The 11153-nt window shown below is 48.3% G+C and overlaps 1 protein-coding gene across 1 annotated transcript; it reads left to right on the top strand.

Moving 5' to 3' along the window:
• Window positions 1-2348: 2348 nt before the first annotated feature.
• CIMAP1C (ciliary microtubule associated protein 1C) lies at window positions 2349-10501 on the top strand. Its single transcript, XM_059656252.1, has 4 exons — window positions 2349-2469; window positions 7056-7166; window positions 8272-8385; window positions 9176-10501. The coding sequence occupies exons 1-4, from the start codon at window positions 2349-2351 to the stop codon at window positions 9655-9657; spliced, it is 828 nt and encodes a 275-aa protein (XP_059512235.1). The 3' UTR covers window positions 9658-10501.
• Window positions 10502-11153: the final 652 nt, after the last annotated feature.

Raw genomic sequence — 11153 nt, 5'->3', positions numbered from 1 at the left:
GGACAGACAACAGGGAAATGCTGTGGACTGGAGGGATCTAGGTAGTGATGGAGAGGTGTGCGGGGCCAGGGACATGGTCTGTGATAGAGGGAAGAATGTAGTATATGTAGAGTGAGCTAAGAAGGGGTCCGATGAGGGGTTAAAGCGGAGAGAGGAACCATGGAGAGCAAATGTTCTTGAGGATGCAGAGGAGATGAGAGAGTCTAAGAGGGTCCTTCCCAGCCCCAGAAGGAAGTGAGAGCAGGTGATGGTGGAAGCAGGTGGTTCTGATGGTGTGGCAGGGAGAGGAATCTCTTTTCTTAGCTGAGGAGGAGGTGGAACAGGGGCTGGAGGGAGGACCAGGCATGAAGAGGGGATGAACCATGCTTGAAATGATCTCTGGAAAGGGAGACAGCAAGCTTACCAGAGTGGAGATGGGGTGGATGACATGAAGGCAAATCCAGTGTTCAGGAGCCATGATCTTTCAGCTCACTTTTGACAGGGAGTAGACACTGCCTGGTGGGTACTGAGGAGACAAGGAACCCTTACCTTGGGCTTGAAGGGGCAGGTGTATGGGAGACAGAACAGAAGCTTTGGAGAGGACCGACGTCTGTCTCCAGGGGTTAGCTAGTCTCTGTGAAAGCTGGAAGGGAGCTTCTGCATTCAAAGCAGAAGCAGGGTTGTAGAATGGCTCAGTTTTTCCAAGAGAGCTGTGCACAAGGATGACAGCCAGGAGCAATGCAGGTGGTAGTGGGTGGGAGGAGTGGAAGGAAGGCTCCCTGGGTTGAAATAGCAGGAAACTTCTCCCCCGTCCTCCCTCCCCACCAAGACCAAGAAGGTGGAGCTCCTGGCCCCACATCTGGCCCCTATTGGCATGAGGCCATCAGGGCTCTAGCCCAGTAAGCTCACAGCTTCCTCCAGGAAAAGCTGACGAGCATGGGGTGTGGAAGCAGCACTGCCCATGGCCCCAGACGAACTGAAGTAGGGCCAATCCCCGCTTTGCCAAGCCTCACCTCTCCAGAAATCAGAGGCTTGGCTACTCCATAGGTGATGTGAGGGCATGGGCAGCTCTGCTGCTGTAGGGGTGGGACCTTGCCATCTGTTCTGAGCCTTCTGGTCTGACAAGGGGCTTTTGGAATGCCAGCATGTATGGCTGATCCACTCCCCATCCTTATTGCGCCTGCTGGTGGGAATAAGTGCTCAGCATATTTTGGTTTCCATTAGATCAGAGGCTGTGATCCAAAGAGAGCCCTGGGTTTTGTCCTGGTTCTGTTTCCGCTACTGATGTGAGGAGAAAATTTGGGCAAGTCCTTCTCTTTTTGGGGTCTCAGTTTCCTTATCTATGTACTTGTGTTGTGACAGATACCCTCTCTAAAGCCAGTTGTCATCTGTTCCCAGAATAGAAACCCTTCTTACCTGGTTCCCACCAAATCCAAACTGAGCTATGAACTGGTTGGTATAAGCAGGCCCTGAGCCCCCCAAAACTCGGGATTTTAGGGGTGAAGAGATCTCCAGCATTTCCTCTGCCCAGGGGCTCATACATCGATCATATGTTTTCTCTCACACTCCCCTCCACCCAGGGGTGCTCCTGACCACAGGCACAGGAAGTGGCTTCTTAAGGCCTCAGAACTACCCCTCCATCCTCCTTTATTTGTTTCTCATTCCCTGCCTGAAATGTCAGCAGGCCGGCAAGTATTCCTTGAGCTAGACATAGATTTCTATAGATACTGGCCTTGGGATAAAATCTGGAAAGCTATTGAACCTTAGTGTGAAGTAATTGGCTTTATCCTTTCCCAAGGAAACAGACTTTGATAGAAGGGAGGGATAGGTAGGAGGGGCAGGAGGTAAAGGGTCACCCTAGAGGGCTATGCAGGCTTCAGGAACCCTTGACCCATGACCTACCCATGCTTTCTATTCCTTTTCCCACCCCTAGGGCACCCACCAGGAGTGAAGATCTGGCTCTGTCACTGCACTTCTCTGTTTTCCTTCCCTGACCCAGTGTTCTGGGGACCCTTCAGGCAATATAGCTTGGTTGGGTGGAATTCTCAGGGTTCTACAACTGAGCTGCTAGCATAGAATTTCTATGCCACAGTTCAGGCACCATGGCAACTGACAGAAATAAACACCATGCTTCACAATCTATGTTCTGCAGTGATGTCATCTCCTGTCTCCTGGGCCCTGTGGCTTGCTGCACCCTAGACTATCTCAGCTGCTCAAGCTGGAGTACTGTCTTCCTTCTCAGCCCCCACGACACCTCTGGAGTAGGGAAGAGTGGATTCAGGAGTTTGGACAGGGGAACCTGGAATAAGCCCCACACCAGCTCAGCTCCTTGCCTGCTGCTTAGATGCTATTGGAGCTTGGTTCCAGCCATGAAACTGCCCAAGGGGTCCAGGAACTCTGTGTTCTATGGGCAGCACCCAGAGAAGAAGGTGCAGGTGCCCTCATGGAAAGAGGTGAAGCAGACCCCTGTGATCATGGCGATGATCAAAGGTGAGAGCAGAACGCCCCCTGACCCCACCCTGAGCTTGGGCCCATTTCTCTCTCTGCTGGGCTGCTGAAGGTGTCCCAGCCTTCCTGCCTTGACTCCTGCAGACTCTCTTTGAAGTCCACAGAAGATGTGTGCCTCCAAGCTGAACCTTGCAGGCAGTGATTAACTGCTGGGAATTTTCAGGGGGGAGGTAGGTAGGAAAGGAAGGGAGGATGTGGCTTGGAGTGAAGCCACCTTTAAAAAAAGGCTACGGATTTATTGGAGCATTTAACCCAGCTTTAGCTCCCTCCCCTTCCCTTGAGCCTTAATCTCAAATGAAAGCAGAAACATTAATTTTTACTACATTGTTAATGACTGATTATTGCTGTTTGGGAGGTGGTTTAGTGCATGGTTAAATGTTTGAGCTCAGTTGGCTGATTGTCTCAGAATTTTCACATTACCAGCTTTTGTGACTTTGGGCAAATTGATATTTTTAAACCTCAGTTTTCTCATCTGTAAAATGGGAAAAATGATAGTATCTACCTTACAGAGTTGTTGGGAGGCTTAACTGAAATCAACACTAATAAAAGAGAAAAATGGTAATTGGCGTACGAGCTACCCTTTTCATTGGCTAATCAGGGCTATATGCAAATTAACTGCCAACTAAGATTGGCAGTTAACTGACAACTAAGATTGGCAGTTAACTGACAACTAAGATTGGCAGTTAACTGACAACTAAGATTGGCAGTTAACTGACAACAAGATGGCAGTTAATTTGCATATGTAGGCACAATGCAGGGAGGCAAAAGGGAAAGCAGGAAGAAGCCCCCTGCCACTGACAGTGATCGGAAACCCAGGGGGGAGCTAAGAGCTGGGGGGCAATTGGCCTGGAGGTCAATTCTTGCCAGTGATACCTACAACAATCAAGGCTTAACTACAACAAGGCTTAACTACCACAAAGGGGTGCACCAAGAGTGTCCACCTCAGTTAACTGGGGAGGCTGAGCCACTGGGCCCTACAGGACACCTAGCACACAAAGCCACTCTATCAACACAGGGAAGCAGCCAAAATGCGGAGACAAAGAAACAGGTCACAAATGGCAGAAACGGAGGAAAGCAAATGACTGGATATAGAGTTCAAGGCCACGTTTATAAGGTTTTTCAAGAATTTTATGGAAACCGCCGATAAATTTAATGAGTCCCTCAGTAAGTATAGTGAGAACATGGAGGACATGAAAAAGGACCAACTAGAAATTAAGCATACACTGACTGAAATAAAGAATAATTTACAGAGATCCAACAGCAGACAAGAGGATCCCAAGAATCAAGTCAAAGATTTGAAATACTAAGAAACAAAAAATACCCAACCGAAAAAGAAAAAAGAAAAGAGATTCCAAAAATATGAGGATAGTGCAAGGAGCCTCTAGGACAACTTCAAGCATACCAACATCAGAATTATAGGGGTACCAGAAGAAGAGAGAGGGCAAGATATTGAAAACCTGTTTGAAGAAATAATGACAGAAAACTTCCCCTACCTGGTGAAAGAAATAGACTTACAAGTCCAGGAAGCGCAGAGAACCCCAAACAAAAGGAATCCAAAGAGGACCACACCAAGACACATCATAATTAAAATGCCAAGAGCAAAAGACAAAGAGAGAATCTTAAAAGCAGCAAGAGAAAGACAGTCAGTTACCTACAAGGGAGTACCCATACGACTGTCAGCTGATTTCTCAACAGAAACCATGCAGGCCAGAAGAGAGTGGCAAGAAATATTCAAAGTGATGAATAGCAGGAACCTGCAACCAAGATTACTTTATCCAGCAAAGCTATCATTCAGAATAGAAGGTCAGATAAAGAGCTTATATGAAATGCTGAAAGGTATTCTTTAAGAAGAGGAAGAAGAAAAAGGAACTCTTACCATTTGCCACAGCATGGATGGAACTGGAGAGCGGATAAATACCACATGATCTCACTCATTTGTGGAATATAATGAACAACATAAACTGATGAACAAGGACTGATCCAGAGACGGAGAGGCATTGATTGGACTGTCAGGCTTTGGAGGGAGGGTAGGGGAGGGTGGGGGTAAGGGGGAAAGATCAACCAAAGGACTTACATGCAGGCATATAGGCCTAACCAATGGACGCGGACAACGGGGGGGGGGGGGGGAGAGGGAGGGCATGAGTGGGGGGGGGTATAGGGTAACGTGGGGACAAGGACACATATGTAATATCTTAATCAATAAAAAATATATTAAAAAATAAACTCAAAATGGATTAATTAAAGACCTAAATGTAAGACCTGAAACCCTAAAACTCCTGAAAGGAAGCATAGGCAATAACTCTCTGACATAGTTCTTAGTAATATCTTTTCTGATGTATTTCTTTGGGCAAGGCAAACAAAATAAAAAATTAACAAATTGAACTATAATCAAATTAAAAAGGTTTTGCAAAGCAGAAGAAACCATCAACAAAATGAAAAGACAATCTACTGAATGGGAAAACATATTTGCCAATGATACATCCAGTAAGGGGTAAATACCCAGACTTTATAAAGCACTCATATAACTTAACACCAAAAATCAAACAATCCAATTTAAAAATGGGCAGAGGACCTAAATAGTCACCTCCAAAGAGGACACACAGATGGCCAATAGATATGAATAGATGCTCAACATCACTAATCATCAGAGAAATGCAAATTAAAACCACAATGAGCTGTCACCTCTCACCTATCAGAATGGCTATCATCAATAAATTTTTAAAAAACAAATGTTGGCAAGGATGTGGAGAACAGGGAACCCTCATGCACTGTTGGTGAGATTACAAATTGGTGTGGCCACTATGGAAACAGTATGGAGGTTCCTCAAAAAATTAAAACAAGAACTACCTTTTGAGCCAGCAATTCCACTTCTGGGTATTTATTCAAAGAAATCCAAAACACTAATTCTAAAAGATATATGTACCCTTATGTTCACTGCAACATCATTTAGAATAGCCAAGATATGAAAGTAATGCAAGTACCCATCAGTAGATAAGTGGATAAAAAAAGTGGTGGTACATATATACAATGGAATATTACTCAGCCATAAAAAAGAATTAAATCTTACCATTTGAGACAACATGAATGGACCTAGAGGGTACTATGCTAAGTGAAATAAGTCAGAAAAAGAAAAATACCATATGATTTCACTTATATGTGGGATCTAAAGAACAAAATAGAAACAGATTTATAGATACAGAGATCAGACTGACAGTTGCCAAATAGAAGGGGGGTTGGCAAGCCTGGGTGAAAAAGTGAAGGGATTTAGAAGTACAAATTGTAGTTACAAAATGCTCACAGGATGTAAAATACTGCATAGGGAATATAGTTAATAATATAATAACTATATATAGTGCCAGGTGGGTACTAGACTTATGAGGGGATGAATCACTTTGTAAATTATATGTCTAATCCAGCAGTTCTCAGCCTGTGGGTTGCGACCCCTTTGGCGGTCAAACGGCCCTTTCACAGGGGTCGCCTAAGCCCATCCTGCATATCAGATATTTACAATTCATAACAGTAGCAACATTACAGTTATGAAGTAGCAACGAAAATAATTTTATGGTTGGGTCACAACATGAGGAACTATAATTAAAGGGCCAGAAGGTTGAGAACCACTGGCTAATCACTAAGCTGTACACCTAAAACTAATCAACACTAATAAAAGAGAAAAATGGTAATTGGCGTACGAGCTACCCTTTTCATTGGCTAATCAGGGCTATATGCAAATTAACTGCCAACTAAGATTGGCAGTTAACTGACAACTAAGATGGCGGTTAATTTGCATATGTAGGCACAATGCAGGGAGGCGAAAGGGAAAGCAGGAAGAAGCCCCCTGCCACTGACAGTGATCGGAAACCCAGGGGGGAGCTAAGAGCTGGGGGGCAGGGCAAAGGCGGCCCTGGGGCCGCCTTTGCCCTGCCCCCCAGCCATGATCAGAGAATCAGGTGCCTTTGCCGCCCTGGCCAGTGATAGCAGGAAGTAGGGGTGGAGCCAGCGATGGGAGCTGGGCACGGTCGAAGCTGGCAGTCCTGGGAGCTAGGGGTCCCTTGCCTGGGCCTAAAGCGAAGCCCACGATCGTGGGGCCGCTGCAGCTGTGGGTCCCCGCTGCCCGGGCCGGCGCCTCAGCCAGAGGCATCAGGCCTGGGCAAGGGGCCGATCCTGCGATTGGAGGGTGATGGGGGTCAACGCCTGAGGGCTCCCAGTATGTGAGAGGGGGCAGGCTGGGCTGAGGGACACTCCCCCCCCCCACACACCCAGTGTACGAATTTCGTGCACTGGGCCCCTAGTAATTCATATAAAATGCTTAGTATATTACTTGGCACAGAATAAGTTCTCAATTAATTGTAACTATTACCTTTTTTATTATGCAGTGCCTATCCAAGGGAAATTACATTTATCTGGGAACACTGCCTTTCGTGCAAGGAAGCAGCTTGATGGTGGGATTTGTGGTAGTGTGACGTCAGTGGGAGCAAAGACCCTGAAGTTCTCATGGGGCACTGTACTTGGGGCTTCCTGCCTCTGATCTTGTGGGCCCAGAGTGAGCATTGCTCTGTCTGTTCTCATAGGTCCGGGGCCTGCCAAGTACTTGCGGCCATCCTGCACAGGCTACCTAGGCCATGACAGCTCCATGTTCCAGGAGCCAGCCTGCACTCTGCACACTCAGCATTCAGAGAAGCGTGAGTGTTCCCCACACCTTGGGTGTAGGGTTATTGTTAGATGTTTGTGGGTGGCAATGAGAGAAAGGAGCCATTATCTGTAGCCACAGGTCCCTGGGAATGCAGGCCTGCCCTGACCTGGACACCAAGGTTATCTGCTAGGTCTAGATGGATGTCAGCAGGGATGCCCAAGTGACCCACACCTCTGAAGGCAACTCTGTGGGCATCTCCCAACTGGACCTCCCGAGGGAGCTTTAGAGGGATGCTGTCACTGTCCAGCTGGCAGAGCAGGGTCTCCTTTCTGTCTGGTCGTTGGCTGGAACCCTTCAGTTCTGGCTATTATGGATTCACTTGCCATAGCAGCTGGGCAGGAATAGCTGGAGATTGGGGGAAAGTGGTGGGAATGGTGGCCCCCAAGGCTTTCCAGGTGGCTTGGAACCCCCTGTAAGGGTAGGAGCATTGGATCACAAAAGAGCTGGAACTGCTGGCCAAGGCCAGCAAGAGGAGAGCCTGGGCAGAAGTATGTATCTGGGAGTCTGAAATCTAGGGTGCCTGCCAGACCCCTTCCTGGGGTGACATATTCACCTCAGCAGGGTACCCCCATAACTGAGGCTGGGACCCCTTTTTATTATTGACAATATTACCTATATTCCCCATCCCCCCACCCTTTGCTTCCCTGCACCCAGTTCCCATCCCTCCCCAGGCCTTCACCACACTATTGGCTGTGTCCATGGGCTATGCATATATGTTCTTTGGTTAATCTCTTCCCTTTCCTCCTCCCCTCTGAGGTCTCTCAAATCTGTCCCATGCATCCATGCCTATGGACCTATTTTGTTCATCAGTTTATTTATTTTGAGCCCCCTTTTAAAACTAACAATAGCCACTGTGCCTATTATGACCCATTGGCACCATCACTGACTAGTGGACTAAGCTGCTATGCAGCTGTCCCTCTGGACAAGTTCTTGAGAATGTTAAAAGCCCCATTTTACAGATGAGGAAATCAAAGTTCCCAAAACACCCAAGAACCTGAGGAATTGAGAAAGAACCGTTCACTCCTTTCTTGGGGAGGAGGGTCTCACCTGGGGACAGACTCTGGGACTGACTGAGCTCTGTGGCTGCCTTGCAGGGATAATGGACATATGCAACCCTGGGCCTTGCTATTTCCTGAATCCTAAAATAACTCGGGTTGGACTGTCCAGCTGCCCGCAGATCCCCATGGCGGAACGCATCTCTAACCTGTGTAAGATGGGATGGGGAGTGGGGTTGGGAGGTTGAAGAATGGAGGTCTACCCTTAGGACCTGAGCGGGGTCAAAGGATCATGACTCTCCTCTCCAGGTGTGTCTGTGGATGCTGGCATCTCCCTGCAATGTCACATCAGGACACTGATGTCACCATGTCTGTGTCACAGTACTTATGTGCTGAAGCCAATGTTATGCATGTGTCAGGGGTGATTGTTATGATACAAGGGGCCTCATATAGGGGCAGCAATATCGCTATGCTAACGAGCTCATGGACTATAGTGATTTCAGGATGTTTTCTTGGTGTTGCCATAGGAACAATGTCAGAATGCTGACAGCCCAAGGTGACATACTGATAACACTTGTGTTTTTTTCTTTTTGTTAATCCTCACCTGAGAATATTTTTTTTCTCCATTGATTTTTAGAGAGATTCGAAGGCAGGGGGAGAGACACAGAGAGAGAAACATCGATATGAGAGACACACATTGTTGGTTGTCTCCCGCACACACCCTGACTAGGGCTGGGGATCAAGCCTGTAACTGAATATGTACCCTTGATCAGAATCGAACCTGAAACCCTTCAATCAATGCTCTAACCACGGAGCACTGACTAGGGCATAGTTTTTATATTATGACAATAGTGTCACATTCTTATGTCAGGATGGCCTAAGTCCCTCACCTGCCCATAGTTCCTGTAGGGTTGGAAGTCTCCCTGTCCAAAGCTAAGGTGGCTCTAGTGAAGTCACATCAGGCTAATCAAGGCCTCAGTTCCCCACCTTTGCCCACTTTCAGGCCTGAGCTCCACCCCAGCCTCCTGCCACTACTGCTTGGAGAAGACCCACCCTCCTGGAGAACGCAGGGCTCCGCAGTACACTTTCGGCTACCGGTGCCCATACAGAGTAATGGACCCCAACCCGGCCCCCAACCACTACCAGCTGCCACTCTTGCTGGGGCCCAACATCCCCATCAACCGAGCTGCTCCTTGCTATAGTTTGGCCTCCACAGACAACAACTGGTTCTACAAGAAGAACGTGGCAGGAGGTCCTGGGCCAGCCATGCACACCCGCCCTGAGCCATCTGTCTACCAGAACCGCAGCCCCATCTGCAGCATGGCCAAGCGCTTTGCCTGCCCAATGGACGATACACCTCAGCCTGGACCGGGTTCCCATGATGTCCAGCTGGTTACAGTACACAAGCTCCGCACACCTGCTTTCACCATGGGTGTCAAACACTCACCCTACCTGTGCCCGCTGGTCATTGACATTCATAACTGAGGGCCCTCCTCGTGTACTCACTCACTCCTCCCCACAGAAGATATTTTCTATATCAAAATGAGCAACTTACCAAGGTTTTGAGTAGCAGAGCTGGTGCCTGCTGTGTTTAGCACACAGAAAGTATTAGATAAATATTTTTATTTTTTTATTTCTTCATTTTGTAAATGTTCATGACTGCTTCCTTTGGGCCCTGCCCTGGATGAGGAGTGGGGATACTGGGAGGCATTACAGGTCAATGTCTTGGAGAAGTTCTGTTCTGGCTCACTAGGGGAGGCCACATGTTCTCAAGAAGCCTTGGGCAGAGGTTCCAGAGAGCTGAGTTCTAGTTCTAACTTTGCCACTAACGTGCTGTGTGGTCTTGTGCTGCTCCCGCCCATCTCTGGGCCTTGGGATTGCATTTTGTGCAGTGAGGGTGGGGGAAGACCTGGAGGATGATCCAGTTTTCTCTAGGTCCAGAACTGTGTGACTCTGAATCCTGACAGTGCTCAGTACCTTAGAGGGGAGAAGAGAAAATGGGTGGGGATAGAGGATGGAGGGGTCACTCTGGTTGGGAAAGGGGGAGAGGTGAGTTTTCCTGGGGGAAGGACTCAGGAGAACAAGCAGAGACAGTGTATAGAAGGAAGGGTATTCCTGGTGGTGGTAAAGATAAGAGCAAAGGCAAGTGGATGGGACCAAAGGGTGCAGGGCAGGGAGTTGGGGAGGCTCAGAGGGCCCGAGCCCAGGCTGCAGGAGGCTGGCTGGTAATGGGACCAGATGGTAGTCAGCTTGGAGTGGACTCAGGCTTTGCCCACTGGGCAGTAGATAAGATGTAGTATTTTCAGAATTCTTTGGGCAGAGAGAGAAGGTTAGCGGGATGGGCATAGCCTGAAAGCTGCAGTCAGCCTAGGGAGGAGGCAAAGGGGCTGAGCAGGCTGCTAAGAGGAGGGTCTGCATGTCACATGCTGTCTTTGGAGAGTCACTTGTATGACCCCAGCCTCAAAAGCTTAGCCTAGCAGTGCTGGTTAGAGGAGGAGCCACACACCAGCCAGGAGGGGGCGGCGTTGCTTCTCTCCTGAGTCCAGGCCTTGCTCACTGCCCCCGCTGGTTCTGACTTGGCTTTTGGCAGCCAGGTGCCAGCTCTGGGGAGGCTGGGGTCTCTGGGGCTGGTATTTGTCCTTCCTTAATTCTTGGTATCTGGATCCCCCATTCTGACTTGCTACTTTCCCTGGACACAGGAGGTATGAGGGGGACTTCTATCCCTGCTCTGCAGCTTGGGGCCAATGACAGGAGTGAGGGTGGATTATGGAGGGAGAGGGGCTGGGGGAAGAGGAGAGGAGGCAAAATATCTCCCAGACCCCATGGCTCAGGGAGAGGCACATTCTTCTGCATCCATTGTCCCAAGAGCTGAGAGGCAGGAGAAAGGACCACTCAATATTCTGATGTGTCTTCTGGCTCATCCTTTGAATCTGAGAAATATTCAGCTTTTAATTGAAAATGAAAATTGGCCCTAGCTGTTT

This window comes from Myotis daubentonii, chromosome 1 (genome assembly GCF_963259705.1).
Source record: "Myotis daubentonii chromosome 1, mMyoDau2.1, whole genome shotgun sequence".
Lineage (NCBI taxonomy): Eukaryota > Metazoa > Chordata > Mammalia > Chiroptera > Vespertilionidae > Myotis > Myotis daubentonii.
This window is presented reverse-complemented; position numbering and strand designations above follow the sequence as displayed.